Raw genomic sequence first — 15,484 nt, 5'->3', positions numbered from 1 at the left:
ACTTTGTAAGACGGTATATATGCCCACACCATGTTGATTAAAACACCTTTGCTCCATCAGAGCTCTGGTCCCCGTGTCTTTCTTTCTTACTCTCTCTCTCTCTCTCTCTCCCCCCCTCTCTTTTTCAGGCTGATCCCCTGGAGCGCAGAGGCTCTCTGAGTTCACTTTCCTGCCCGGGCTTCTAAGACCCTCTGGAGAAGGTGCTCTGCGCCTTCACCCCATCGAGAGGGCGCCTGAGGCCTTCGTGAATAGAGCAAGCCCCGTGCAGGGACTTCATTGGCTTTCTATATAAACCAAGGAATATCAGCCTCTTTCTCTCCTTTACTTTCTTATCGTCGACTCTGGACCACCAAGTTCCGGTCCATTAAAGGACCTCAACAACTAAAATTCTGACCAAAAAAAATACTGGCATTTATATGGGCTTCCCAGGTGGCGCTAGTGGTAAAGAATCCTCCTGCCAATACAGGAGATACAAGAGACATGGGTTGGATCCCTGGGTTGGGAAGATCCCCTGGAGAAGGGAATGACAACCCACTCCAGTATTCTTGCCTGGAAAATTTCATCAGCAGAGGAGCCTGGCGGAATACAGTCCATGGGGCCACAAAGAGTAGGACACAGCTATGCATAAACACACATGCTATAATAACCTCATTATTTGGTAGCAAAAAATTCTCTTTCTCAAATCTACAGGTAGGAAAATCATAAGGCCTGCTTCAGGCTTTCTACTTGGTCAGCCTTCCATTTTCACTGCAGTTTCTCATAACTCTATTAATGAATACTGACTAATCTGGTTGCAGTCTTAGCAAAACGGTAATGGTAAAAGGCATAGAGTACTTTTGCTTAGGACACAAGTGCAAAAGAACTGATCACATTCACTGGGTCAGGTTCAACTAGTTGGCCTTTGAAGTCATAGTTATATCCTAACTGTAGCTACATCTTTCCAGAAAAAGGCAAATGCCTCAATGTCTCTGGGTTCTAGTATTCATTTTATTAGTGTAAAATCATATTAATTAGGTTTTTTTTTATAGGTAAATATAGAGAAAAAACTAGCCCGTTATCCTAAAGCCTAGACCCTAGAAAACAAACGTATGTCCTCAGGCATAGCAAATTCAAACTATTGAGCTTTATGCAAAAACCCAAATGGACTTTTTTGGCCAATCTATTATGCAGAGAGATCAAAATAAAAATTAGTAATTTCTCTTTTTTCTCTCCCCCCAACCCAGAACTTCCCACTACTGTGTTTAAAACTAGCTTCAGATATTTACTCAAATGTCACTTTCTCATTAAGGCTTTCCCTAGTGCTTTTTTAAAGGAGCCAAGTATTATCCTATCCCCCTCAATTGGTTTATATCTCATCATAATATCACCATCTATGGTATCCACATTTTACTTATTGTCTATAAAGTATTGTCTGTCTTTCCCCAATTGGAATGCAAGCTCCGTAATAAAAGGACTTTTATTTACTTTTACCATTCTTTCACTGCAATATCTTCAGAGCTGGAACAATGCCTGGCATGTGGTAAGCACTCAATAAATATTTGTTGAGTAAATGGAATCTGCACTTTGTGAAACTCTAAAGGGTGATGGGGATTAAACATTACCTATAAGTGGGGGTTAGCCAAAGTCTAAAACATTACACAATATTATTAATACTATCGATTTGCTACCTCTTGAAGTTTGCATATTCAGCACCAGAATGGGGATATGCTCCATTGTTCAAACTCTGGTTTTTGTTTACCTTCTAGATTAGGGACTCTGTTGGTTCTACTCCCTTATATTCATAGCCAAACTAGTATAGTTTTGAGGTTTGCATATTTTTTTCCAATAAACTCTCAATCAGAAAGCAAATATTGACAAGATAAAAAGACCTGTCCAGCTCCGTGCCAATTCCATCACCCCTATGTCCTCTTAGCCCTCCCTACCACCAAAGAATAAAAGTAGGATATTTTCCCTTTTGTGGTTAGAGCATAGGCTACAAAGAGAAAATCAGACAAAATACTGATATAGATCAGAGTCCTTTGGTCCTAACAATATTGAACAAACTTAATCTCTTTTCCCTACATTCTTTGTATGTTTTCATGTAATTGCCACATTAATTTTAAGTTCCATATCTGATATCTCTAAGTGTACGGCTCAGAAAGGTTATCATGTGGCAAGTATTTTAAAAGCATTATCTTCCAAAGTTTGGTTATTTTTAGGTGTGAAGTTTTTTAATACATTAACATTTACAAATGGTGACTATTTTAAAAATGACTATAGTCAGACTGGCACATCATTTCCTATTGTTTCCATGTTTGGTCAGATTTAACAAGATGGGAGGCCTCCAATTTTCAGTATGTGTGCAAGCAAATGACTCTTTATGACCCCCTGGACTATAGCCCACTAGGCTTCTCTGTCCATGGGATTTCCCAGGCGAGAAAACTGAGGTGGGGTGCCATTTCCTCCTCCAGGGGATCTTTCTGATTCAGAGATGAAACCCATGTCTCTTGCACCTCCTGCATTGGCAGGCAGATTCTTTACCACAGCGCAACTGGGAAATCCACACACACAAAAAAGAATAAATCCATTCAACGTTCAGGAACATAGATAAAACTAGGGATCATCAAACTAAGTGAAGAAAGCCAAAAACTACAAATGTCCTCAAAGAAGCTACAACCCAGGGAAAGGAAAAAGGATGTAACTAGAAAAAAAATTCCATTTTGTAAAATCTAAAAGGAAGGTGAATTGATACCAAATCTCTCTAAAGTGTATGTTTAATTGAAATATTCTTTAAACTTAGTGGAGAAATATTGGATACAGAGGAGTAGATACATACGTGTGTTGTGGAAAGGGGTTACCTATACACATGTATAGGCTAATGGGTAAAAGATTTGTAAGATCAGTGGGGGTCAGAGTTTTCAACAGGTCCCCAGTTATTTTGGAGCATCCTAATTGCAACCCCCTGACTTAGATCAGAATAAGGATTCTCAACCCCAACTGTACATTAGAATCCTTTGGGGAGGCTTTATAAAATAAACCCACGTCTGCCTCAGACATATCAGGTCACAATGTCTGGGATGGAGCCCTAAACGTCAGTATGCTGATGCATACTGAGCTTATAAAAGCTCCCCGGGTGATTCTAATATGCAAACAAGTACAGAAATCTCAGTTTAGGAAAAATAAGGAGCCGCTTATATTTAACTTAACTGATGTATATAAATCAGCCCTCTTGTCTCATTCTCCTCTCTTTATTGCTCCTCAACGCAGTACTTGTAACATATGATTAGATATTTGTATTATAATTTCACAGACTATTCTTTCAAAACTGAAACTTTACATGGCTTATAAATTATGATTTTACAATAGGACAAAAATAGTTTTAATTGCAACTGCTTTGGAAAATCCAGGCTGAATTCTCACTCTAAGAGAGAATGACTGTTACATCTTATTCAGGATTAGTTCTCATAATCAGATAAGCCGGATACCATTCTTCTAGAAGCTAGGGGGCCATCAGTAGGAACATGGAAATTGCTGCAATTACAAAGCACTTTTGGTTATATTTTTTGCTGTAAAGGGATTTCATTGTCATCACTGCTAAGATTAATAGTGGATTTTTTTTTTTTTCAATTTGGCATCTTGCAGTAGTTTGGTGAATGCCAACCATCCCCTTTTCAGAAAATATCAAGTTCTAACAGCTGTGACTCATGTCAAGGGATTCAGCAAGATGCCTTGGCCATCTGCTGGCTTCCCGCAGGTAACCTCCTGCCACCATATCCATCAGCCTAGAACTGACAAGCAGAAAGCAGCTTCCAAAATCTGCCCTCCATCTTGAAACCTTCTCTTCTGGCCTGTCTATTCTTTTTGTGCCATAATTACCTCCAGGCTGCAATAAACAGATCCTCTTCTTATTTACCAGGGTGACCAACCATCACTGTTGGCCCAGGCTTGAAGGGGCTCCTAGGATGTGGAGCTTTCAGTGATGAGACTGGGACAGTCCCAGGCGAGCCAGGCCAAGCTAGCATCCCTACCTTTACCCACCCAAGTCTGACTTCTTTTGCATTTGCTCCATTTTTATAGCTCAGCAGTTCTCAAACTTCAGCATGCAGCAGAGGTTTGACAGTTAAAATCTTCTTAAAACATATATTGCTGGGCCTATCGCCAGAGTTTCTTATTTGGGAGGTCAGGGGTGGGACCAGGTAAGGTCCGTTTATTACAAATGATGCTGATGCTGCTGATCCAGGGGCCACACTTTGAGAACCACTGCTCGAGTTCAACATCTGGCAGAGAAAACACAGATTTCCTCCCACAGTGCAGCTCAGTATCTCGGATTCTACTCATGTTCCACCAGGTCATTCCACACACACAATTGCTATCCTAGGTATTCAAAACTGACAGTATGGGTAGTGATGTTCAGTCCAGGCCTGGGAGAACAGTAGATGCCTCAACAAATGCCTGTGTGGTGTCACCGAGCCATACCTAGGTGTGACTAACATCTTCCCCTTATCAATTAGGCAAAACAAACAAAAAAACACTGAGTCTCTTTATTCATCTCCTCCAGCAGTATCTTCACAATGCCTAACTCAGTAAAAGAAAACCATCTCATCTACTGTTAGTGAAGATATAAATTGGTACCACTCTTCTCAAGAGAAGCAGGATAACATGTATTTTAAAACTTCATAAATTGAGCATACCATTTGACTCCGCAGTTTCTCCACGTCTGGGAATTTACCCTAAAGAATACTCTCATATTTGACAAAGACTTAGCCACAAAATGCATCTCAGTAGTTTTTGCTGTTGTTGTTGTTTGCAATAGTAGAAGAGCCTAAATGTCTATCGGTAGAAAATTAGAGAAATTAAGGAGATTTTATTTGGTGGAATACTAAGCATGGTGACTGAGAAGAATTCGTAATAGATTTTAAAAAATATTTGTTACAAATTTCAGTGGGAAAAAAAAACAGTGTAATTGGATGAGCTCATGTTTAATTTCAATTTTTAAATATGGTAGATAAACATATTGAGATTCAACAAAGGTATTAAATGTAGCTATTTTTAAATTATGATCCACTTTAAAAATATTTTTAGCTTATCTAAATTTTTCGAGATTTGGCACAATAAAGATAAAATACTTTTGTAATAAGGGTTAAAAACAACTAATTTTTCTTCATGGGAGGACAAGTGAGATTGTGACCATCATGACAGATGAGTGAGATTTCTGACACCTGTTTCCTCTCACCATGGCTCTTTTCCAGCTTTCTGAGGCTTTCCACACTCTGGCTCATATCCATGTCACTCCTAGAGCATGTTCCACTCACAGCCTGCCTCTTGAATCAGAAAGTGAGAGTTGCTCAGTTGTGTCCGACTCTTTGCGACCCCATGGACTATACAGTTCATGGAATTCTCCAGGCCAGAATACTGGAGTGGGTAGCCTTTCCCTTCTCCAGGGGATCTTCCCAACCCAGGGATCGAACCCAGATCTCCTGTGTTGCTGGTGGATTCTTTACCAGCTGAGCCACAAGGGAAGCCCTACTGACCTTTAAAACCGTTCTGTTTTCTGCTGGTGGCCCTGCAGCGAAGCTGCCAGTCTTCTGTCTGGAAATAGCATGTGTCCTGCCCCATGCATGCATGTTCAGAAGTGCACGGCAGGTGGTAAACATGTCCCTCTGCGCAAGGGTCCTGGTACTCACCATTTCCAGGGATGCCGTGAGACTACAGGGCTCCCCACATAAAGGTACCTTGTCCCTCAGTGGCACTGCCCAGAATGTCATTCTCAGCTGCCTCCTTGGTCAGGCCCCAAGACAGGAGGCTGTATTAGGACCTCCAGAGTCTTGGACTAGACCAGGACAAGAACGTCTTAAAATAGTCATAGCAGGTGTCCCATGACCTTGCTAAGTGCATCATGTACACCATTTTGCAAACTATTTGCAGTTTGTTCATGACTTCACTTCAATGCACTTAAAAGTTTTTGAATTTCGCAGTAAATTTTGTGAAGAAAAACATTTTGGGGAAATAGAGCAAAATATATAACCCATAACCCCCCTTCCCCACTCTACCAGAATCCAGTGGTCAGAAGATCAGGGGTATAACCAAACAGCTCACTCTCACAGACGGCACACATCAGTGGCTGCTCCAGGCCCCACCCTTGAAGACACGATATTAGCACAGCCACCTGATCTTCCAATCCTCACCTCCTGGCTGTCCCCACATCCAACAATATCTTGCTTCCATATCAAACAGAAACAACCCCCCACCACATGGGGAAGGGCAGAATAGCGTGATTACTCTAACATACAATTATATCATGCTTGCAACTTTGTCTGAGTGTGTTCACAGCTACCATTTCATGTAATTCTCACATTTCTAACCCAGCATGGAGCAGTGTAGGGTGAAGATTAAGTCTGTAATGAGAGAAGCTGCACTATACTCCCAGCTGTGCTAGCTGTGTGCTCTTTCACATGTGATTTGGCCTCCCTGAGCTTCAGTTTCTTCTTCTGTAAAATGGCCCACAATGCCAAGCTTAGAGACCTTCCATGAAGACTAGAGATGACACATGGTAAAGTATCCAGCAGGCTTCCCTGGTGGCTCAGAGGGTAAAGCATCTGCCTACAATGCAGGAGACCAGGGTTCGATCTCTGGGTCAGGAAGATCCCCTGGAGAAGGAAATGGAAACCCACTCCAGTACCCTTGTCTGGAAAATCCCATGGACAGAGAAGCCTAGTAGACTACAGTCCATGGGATCGCAAAGAGTCGGACATAACTGAGTGACTTCACTTTCACTTTCTTTTCAAAGTATCCAGCACAATGCTTGGCACATTAGTGGTTCTCAGTGAAGAGCAGCTGCAAAGAACAATTATACTCTCCATTTTATGAGAGTCCTTCAAAGCATCAGTGGAAAAGTTGTGAAACTACCTGTATTATCATTACACCGTTATTTGAGAACAATCTTGGGATTTAACTTATCTACTTCCTAATTCTTCTCACCACTGCCACCACATAGGTTTGCACCCTCCCCAATCTTCCCTTGAACCACTTTCCCAACCCCTAGCTGGCCTCAGTGGCCTCAGGAGCCTCAGTCTTTTCCCTCTTCAAGCCATGATCTTTGAGACTAAAACCAAGGAACTGAGACTGAAGCTTCTCACCTCCCAAAAAAAACCGATGTGCTGTGCTGTGCTAAGTCACTTCAGTCGAGTCTGACTCTTTGCAACTCCAGGGACTGTAGCCCGCCAGGCTCCTCTCTGTGGAATTCTCCAGGCAAGAATACTGGAGTGGGGTGCCATTTTCTTTTCCAGAAAGAAAACTATATCAGTTCCCTATGGCTTGCTCCTCAATGTGGCTTATAAGGTCCTCATTTACTTCTCCTACATTTCATCTCCCATCATGCCTTCCTCCTCGCATCTAACACATGCAGTCTGTCCCCCAGCAATTGTGACCACCTCGCTATCCTATGTGTGTGTTGTCTTTGTACCAGCCAGTACTTCTGCATGTCCCAACCTACCGTCTTTGCCTACAGATTTCTTTTCCTTTCAAAGCCCACTCAAATGCCTTTTTCACTGTGAAGCCAACCTTCACTCCCCTAGGTAATTACCACTGCTCTGAGGCTACCAGGATGCACTGCGCACCCTTTCGTTGCACACTATGATCTCTTATAAATGACTTTTCACAAGTCTCTCTCTCTCCGGATGCCTCAAAAGCAAGAACTCTTTAACAGCTAAGATTTATTGATTACCTACTACAAACCAGTTTCTCTTCCAAACATTTTATATATATATATTACCACCTTTAATCTTCACAACCCTACAGGATAGTCACTACTATTATCTCCATTTTATAGATAATTAAACTGATGCCTAAAGATGTTAAGCAACCTGTTCAAGGTTGCGAGTTATCAGTGGCCAAGTCAGGATTCAGAATCAAAGCCCACACTCTTAACCACTACACCATACAATATTATATAGACTTAACACTGAACTCAGTACCTGGGGAGTTGTAATGTCTATATTACTTATCTTTTGCTAGCTAACAAAGCATTCCCCCCAAATAGTGGCTCAAAACAAAAAATATTTACTGTCTCACAGTTTCTCTGGGTCAGGAATTCAGACACAGCTTACTTGGATGGTCTGTCTCAGGGTCTCTCATGAGGTTGCTGTCAGGATACCAGTGTGGGCCGCCATCACCTGAAGGCTTGGCTGGACTACAGGACCAGCTTCCAAGATGGCTGGCGCACAGGGTGCTGGTCATGGGCAGGAGGCCCTGGGTCATTTACACGTGGACCTCTCCACCAGCTTCCTGAGGGCCCTCATGACATGGCTGCTGGCTTCCCCCCGGGTTATCAATCCAAGAGAACAAGGCAGAAGTCACATGTCTGTTACGACCTAGCCTCAGAAGTCACACTCTGCCATTTCTACAGTATCCTATTAGTTACGGAGGTCAGCCTCATCTGGTGTTGGATAGACTACACAGGAGTGTGACTACCAGAAAGTAAGAATCTTTGGGGGGGGGGGGGCGCTATAAATATGACATGAATCAGTAGAAAAATTACTAAGAATTGCTCTGTCAGGATCTCTTCTAGATAATAATAAGTCTGGATTAGGTGGCCACTTGAGTTTCCTTTCTTCGAGGTCCCAAACTATGGCAGATTATTTTCAAATTCTCCTCAAATACACCATCAAGTGGATTCAGGGATTTAATTTCATTAAAGTCCAGTAGAGGCCGCAGGTGAGTATTTGCTAACTTGGCTTCCACTTTATGGTTTCAGGCAGTCAGCAAAGCATGAGAAATTCTACCAGTCTGAAACACAGTTATTTCCTTAACAGCAAAACAAGTCTATGTTTGATTTCGGGATTAATTCTATAGTTTGATGCCAACTTAAGCCCAGCCGGGGGACAAAGGCTTATCTTCTTTAGCAGAGTATCTGTGATTAAACTGACGCAACTAAATCCCTTGTGTATAAGATAATAAAATCATTGGTTTTAGCCCTTAGGCCTTGCTTATTTTCAAACCAAGGTTTTATTTGCTTAAAATAAATGCTTAATATGATTTGAGACCTATTAAGATAAAAAAGTAATATTGAAATGAGGCACTACGCAGATACACTTTGATACTGAATACATGAATCTTCTGCTAAACACCAGTCCGTATCAGTGGAGATGAGAACCAAATGTGAGTGGCTCCCCACCACGGCACTGGACCACTGCCTGACTGGACCTGAAGTATTATACTTTGGAAGCTGGGGCAGCAACACACTACAAGGTTCCCTGGATCCCATCCTCTCCCAGTGCTCTCCACTCCGACTGGCAAACTGCAGCCCTCTAAAGAGTTGTGCTGGAGCGCAGCCATGCTCATCTGTTTATGAATTGTCCGTGGCTGCAACAGCAAAGTTGAGAATTTGCAACAGAAATCATATGGCTTCCAAAGCCAAAAGTATTTACTATCTGGCCCTTTACAGAAAATGTTTGTGATCCCTCATCTACACTTCTGGCAGCCTCATCTGAGGTCACCTGTCATCAGCTCATATGTCTATGTATGGTCTATGCTATTCTAAACTTTTCAAAGGGAGAACGGAGGTATTACTATTTATGTTGAGGTATTATATACATAAAGTAAAGGCAAAATTCTATGGTATATAAAAAAATTACAATAGAACACAGTGAGGTTTTACCAAAGTATCACCTGTGCAAACACTTCCTAGATCAAGATGATGTTTCTGTGCCCCCATCTCAGTCAATATCCCCCCAAACAAAGGGCATCATTATTTTAATCCTGTCACTTCGACCACAAATTCATTTCCCTATTCCTGAACTTCATATAAATGGAACCACGCATTGTTTCACTGGGCATTATAAGTTAGAGGCATTTTCACATACTGTAGAATGGAGCAGTTTGTTCTTTTTCATTGCTGTGCAATATTCAGTTGTATGAATATACCACAGTTCATTCACCTACTCTTCTGTTGATGGAAATTAGGTTCTTTCTGGATTTTTGCTATTATGAATAAAGCTGCTATGAACATTTATTTGGTCACTCCATGTGGCATGTGGGATCTTAGTTCCCTAACCAGGGATCGAACCTGAGCCTCCTGCAGTAGAAGCTCAGAGTCTTAACCACTGGACCACCAGGGAAGTTTACCAAAACATTTTTTTAATGTATAAAATCTTCTGAGGACAAAAGTTCAAAATATCCCTTCCCCCAAGCTTCATATTATGCTGTGTATCCTGTGACCGACTGGCTATCCCAGGCATTACTAGTGGGCATGGCGGTTTTTGATATACAAAATCATGACCCTGATTATATGCTGGCACTTTTCAAGTTGATCTTGTTAAATCCTATCAAAAACTCTAACCTCAACATGTGGCAGATGAGGACAAGAGGGCTCAGGAAGGAGAAACACCTTGACCAAGGTCATGCAACTGAATCAGTGGCATACAAGGTCTCCCATCAAAGTCTGGTCTCCTTACTAAAAGCAGGAAGACCAGCCCTACACCTATCACAGAGTTAGGGAAGCACAAGTTTAGGCACTAACAACCTCAGCTCCTTGTCTTCCTGTTTAACCACCTTATCAGTTCAAATATAGTTAAATTATGCAATAGCTCCTAAGTATAACTTCCCATACAGCAGACTTAAGTCATTATTATTTCACACTACACTCTGTGTCTGAAGACACTGCTACCTAGCTTGACAAGGGTAGAAAAATAAGAAGCTATAAACACCCTGCAAAAATCTAACATTGAAAGATGACCACAAGTCATAGGATTTCACATACAGGTATGGATTTGTAAAAACAAACAAACAGATCAACCAAAACCCTACAGGTTTTCTATTTTCTACTCAAGTCTCTACTGCATTCAGAAGTTGACGTAAATGGCATAAATCAGAAAATGATCATGGGAACTGAGTGAAATTCTCATAAATCACGTTACTAAGTATAGCTACAACTAGATGTGAAACCCAATTAAACAGATGGCCACATGCTGTCAGAACAGGCCCCTAATCAATAAAGACGTTCATTTTAGAAAATCACTTCAATTTTCCACTCCTTCAGTGGAGCAAAAAGAAGGCAGTTGGGGGTTGGGGGGGCATCCCAGGAAACCCAGTGGGGAAATGTATAAGAAGGAACTCCACCTGTCTTAATTTGTAGTCCAGAAAATAAGAAAAAGAAGAAAGAAAAAAAGTTACCCATAGGACTCCTTGTCATCGTGCCTGAGAATGTAATTTACAATGAGAGCAAGCACTGGTCATTAGGAAAATAGAAACAGCTTGAATCTCTTAATTAAAATACTGCTTCAAATTGTCCATTCCAAACCTCCTCTGCTCCTGAGCTTCGTGAAACCACTTGGTTACCCTGAAATGGCTGCTTCTTCAGTAAACCTCTGATAAGATCAGCTCTTCCCAGAAAAAAAAAAATGTTGAACAGGGATGAATCCTGGAGGCAAAAATATTATTAGGCATACTTAAATCCCCCAAAGAGCAGTAAGCATTCACTGACATTGGAAAGTGAATGTGGAAATATTGGTGAGCAATCTATCTCAATGCTTTTTCTGGCATAAGAACTGATCTATTACATTCACTAGAATGGTGAAAATTCTGTCTACCAACGCCAAGAAGTGATGAAAATGAGAACTGGTGAAGACACTCTGTACTTTGGAACACTGACTGTGGAAACATTGGGTGTTACCTGGTAAAGTTGAGTATTTACAAAGTAATTCCACTCAATCATAGTATATACCTAAAACACTTGTTTCAGGGGACATGTATGAGAATATTCTCTCCACCAGGGAGACTTCCCTGGTGGCTCAGATGGTAAAGATGGTCTACAATGTGGGAGACCTGGGTTCAATCCCTGGGTCAGGAAGTTCCCTGGAGAAGTAAAAGGCAACCCCCTCCAGTACTCTTGCCTAGAAAATCCCATGGACGGAGGAGCCTGGTGTCTATGGGGTCGCAAAGAGTCGGATACGAATGAGCAACTTCACTTTCACTTTCATGAGAATATTCAAAGCAACGCTGTTTAGAACAGTGAAAACCTAGGAAAAGGGAAACTCATAGCTCTGTAGAACAGATAAGTAATCTAGGGTACAGTCGCACAATGGAATGTCACACAGCAGTGAAAATGAAAGTCGTACTGCCACATGCTACCTGGATGAATCTTAAAAAAATGCTGAAGGAAAATCACAGTTGCTTAAGATAATGCTAAAAATAACTGAAAATAAATAATATATTGCTTAGGGATATGTAAATGGCTTCAAATTTCTTTAAAAAGAGAAATGATAAACACAAAAATCAGAACAGTGCAATGGTGGGGAATAAGAAAGGGATGGAGAGGAACATAGACAGATGCAATAACATCAGGAATGTTCTGGTTCTTGGATGTGTGGTGGGTTCATAAACATTATTTATTTTATTGTATGTTTTCTTGTATACTTTATAACTTTCTGTGTTCTAGCATGTTACTTATATTCTTTTCCATGTACCTAGTAAAACATTTTCTTTAAAAATAGATAATTCAAAGAATTTTCTATCGCCCAATAAGTTATTCCAAATTATATAATTCATATTATATAAACAAAACCCATATTATTATAAATAGTAGCTATAATTATTATCTAAAATGTAAGTACCCATGTAACACATGCAGCTTAGCTCTCAACTCAGAGCTATAACAAAGCATCATGTTGTATATTTTAAATATATACAATTTTTATTTGTCAATTATACTGCAATAAAGCTGGGGGCGGGGGAAGAAAGCAATGGCGTTTTCATAATAATAATACACCGCCAGCTAACATACTGTTAAGTACTATCCCATACCAGTTCCAGTTCTGTAGACACTGTCGTTCCTCAAAGTGGCCACATGAGGGCGACGCTAAAAAGGTGTGCTTGCTGGGAGTGGGCTATTCTCTCTAGTCAGGGAGTCCTGTCAGGATGCCAGAGGACCTGCCATGAGTGGGTGGCCAGGAGGCCTCAATGAGAAAGTGGCATTCAAGCAAGGATTTGAAGGAAGATTTGATCTTCACAAACCATGCAGATCACTTGGGGAGATTTTCCACGGCAAAGAGAATCCCAAGTACAAATGCCTGGAAGGAAGATTATTTCGTGGTCCAGGAACAGGATGGAGGCCAGTGTGACTGAAACAGAGTGGGGACAAAGGCAGCATGATAACAGGCCTCAGTAACAGGCCCCACTTCAAGTAATATGGCTTGTATTCTGTGTGAGGTGGGATGCTAATAATGGGTTTTGAGCAAAGAAGGGACATGAGACAACTGTAAAAAGCATTAAAATGGCTACAATGTTATATTTAGACTAGATCAAAGGGGGATGAGTTCAGAAGCAGGGAGGCAAGTGAGGAGGGTATTAGAGGGATCTGGGGGGAAACAATAGGGGCGGGCCAAGGGTAGCAAGTCCTCATAAATTCCATCACCTGCATTCACCAAACAGCAAAGAGACAGGCTTAAAACCATGGGGTTAGATGTGCACTTAAAATCACAGGATTCAACGTACACACCATACAAGCGAGGGCATGTGGAGACCAGAAGAGGTGCAAGGTGGGTGAAAAACCAGCAAGGGCATCAGCGGGAATAGCCTGCCCTCCCACAACAGCTCACTGCCACCTTGCACTCGGTGTCTGTCATTTTCTGTCAGTGTCTTCATACTTTTACTACACGTGGACGGACCTGTGGACAATATATAGAACTGTTCTGCGTGCTTTTCAACTCTTTTTTTATGATGTCTTCCTCCATGTACTCTCCCAAGTTGTTTTTTCACACACACACACAGCCTATTACTTGTGAACTTCATCCACGTCACTCTGGTCACTCATTGTGCACTGCTGCACGGCATGCCCTTGTGTGAACATGACACATTTCATTCATTTTCTTTTGGTGCGCCAGGTAAGTTATTCCCCTCTAGGTGCTATCATAAGGAACACTGCTATGAGCATTCTCATGTGGGCCTCCCCATGTGAGACTTCTCTAGGGCACTGCTTCCCCAGGTATGTTAGCCTCACCTGGAGGGCTTAATAAAACAGATTTCTGGGCCCGATATCCAGGGTTTATGAACAATAGGTCTAAAGTGGGGCCGAATTTGCATTTCTAACAAGTTCCACCTTGGGCTCTGTTGCTGATAATCACTGGACCACACTTTGAGTGACAGCATTCGGGCACATGTCAAGAGCTTAAATGACATTCAAGGACATATACATCCATCTCTGCCTTTTCCAGGTGTTGCCCAATTGTACAGCAAGGTGGGTGAACCAATTTACATTTCCACTAGCACTATGCATCTCTGTCATCAATACTTGGTGCTATCAGATTTTTTTATTTGTGGCAATATGATCCTTAATAATGTTTTTAACTTATCATGGTATTTATAATTAGGTACCTAATTTGTTGCTGTTGTTTAGTCGCTCAGTTGTGTCTGACTCTTTGGGACCACATGTACTGTAGCCTGCTAGGCTCCTCTTTCCATAGGATTTCCCAGACAAGAATACTAGAGTGGGTTACCATTTCCTTCTCCAGGGATCTTCCCACCCCAGGGATCAAACCCACATCTACATTGGCAGGTGGATTCTTTACTACTAGGATACCTGGGAAGCCCATGTACTAGTACATGTAAATAAAAGAAACTCAAGACTTTACATCCGAGGATTATTTAGAGCATTTCAAAGCTTTTCTTAACAGCTTCTAAAATCTGCCCAGTTACCTACTTGTTTTTCCCATCAGTCCTAGAAAGAAAACAAACATCAGTAAGACCATCATGACAGAAAAGTGGAAGCTTGTTCCTTTTTCATGGCCAACATCACTGCAGTTTTATATATTGTAGTTGTTCTCTTTTTTTTAACTTAATGGTTATATAAAGCTTGGGCTTCCCTGGTGGCTCAGATGGTAAAGAACCTGCCTGCAATGCTGGAGACCTGGGTTGGATCCTTAGGTTGGGAAGATCCCCTGGAGGAGGGCATGGCAATTCACTCCAGTATTCTTGCCTGGAGAATTCCATGGACAGAGGAGCCTGGTGGGCTACAGTCCATTGTGTCACAAAGAGTTGAACACGACTGAGCAACTAACACTTAGTTATATAAAGCTCTCGAAAAAAAAGCTTAAAAGGTAAAGAAAATGAGGAAAGCCGGACATAGAGGCAGGGAAACAAACTTTCTTCACCAACATGCCTGGTCACTTCTAGGGGGAAATAAAGAATGCCCTGCTCTTAAATCACAGTTCTGCCCATTTTGGAGCACGTTAAGGAGACAAGGAGCCAGCACTCACGGATCTGGTTGGTGGATGCACTGTAGAAGGCATTGACAGTCGTTGGATTTGTAAACCACCTGTAGAAAGAGAAACAAACATCACCACGTGATCACCATTATCCAGGCAGGAGTGCAGTGAAACACATACAAGCTGGCACAATTTATTAGCAAATAACCAGGGAACAATGGGGAAATAGAACATGTGGGGAAATTACCACCTCAGTTAAGGGCTATTGCTCTGCTCTATGAATAATCTCATCCTAAACCGAACATATC

General features: G+C 41.6%; 1 protein-coding gene across 1 annotated transcript in view; it reads right to left on the bottom strand.

Moving 5' to 3' along the window:
• PHEX (phosphate regulating endopeptidase homolog X-linked) overlaps nucleotides 1-15,484 on the bottom strand; it is a 208,832-nt gene that overhangs the window by 32,626 nt on the left and 160,722 nt on the right. Inside the window, exon 15 of the mRNA XM_027534507.1 lies at nucleotides 15,228-15,286. Coding sequence (XP_027390308.1) covers nucleotides 15,228-15,286 — 59 coding nt within the window. The remainder of the gene's footprint in view (nucleotides 1-15,227; nucleotides 15,287-15,484) is intronic.

This window comes from Bos indicus x Bos taurus, chromosome X (assembly GCF_003369695.1).
Source record: "Bos indicus x Bos taurus breed Angus x Brahman F1 hybrid chromosome X, Bos_hybrid_MaternalHap_v2.0, whole genome shotgun sequence".
NCBI lineage: Eukaryota > Metazoa > Chordata > Mammalia > Artiodactyla > Bovidae > Bos > Bos indicus x Bos taurus.
The sequence above is the reverse complement of the archived record's forward strand: the minus strand, read 5'-3'. Positions and strand labels throughout refer to the sequence as shown.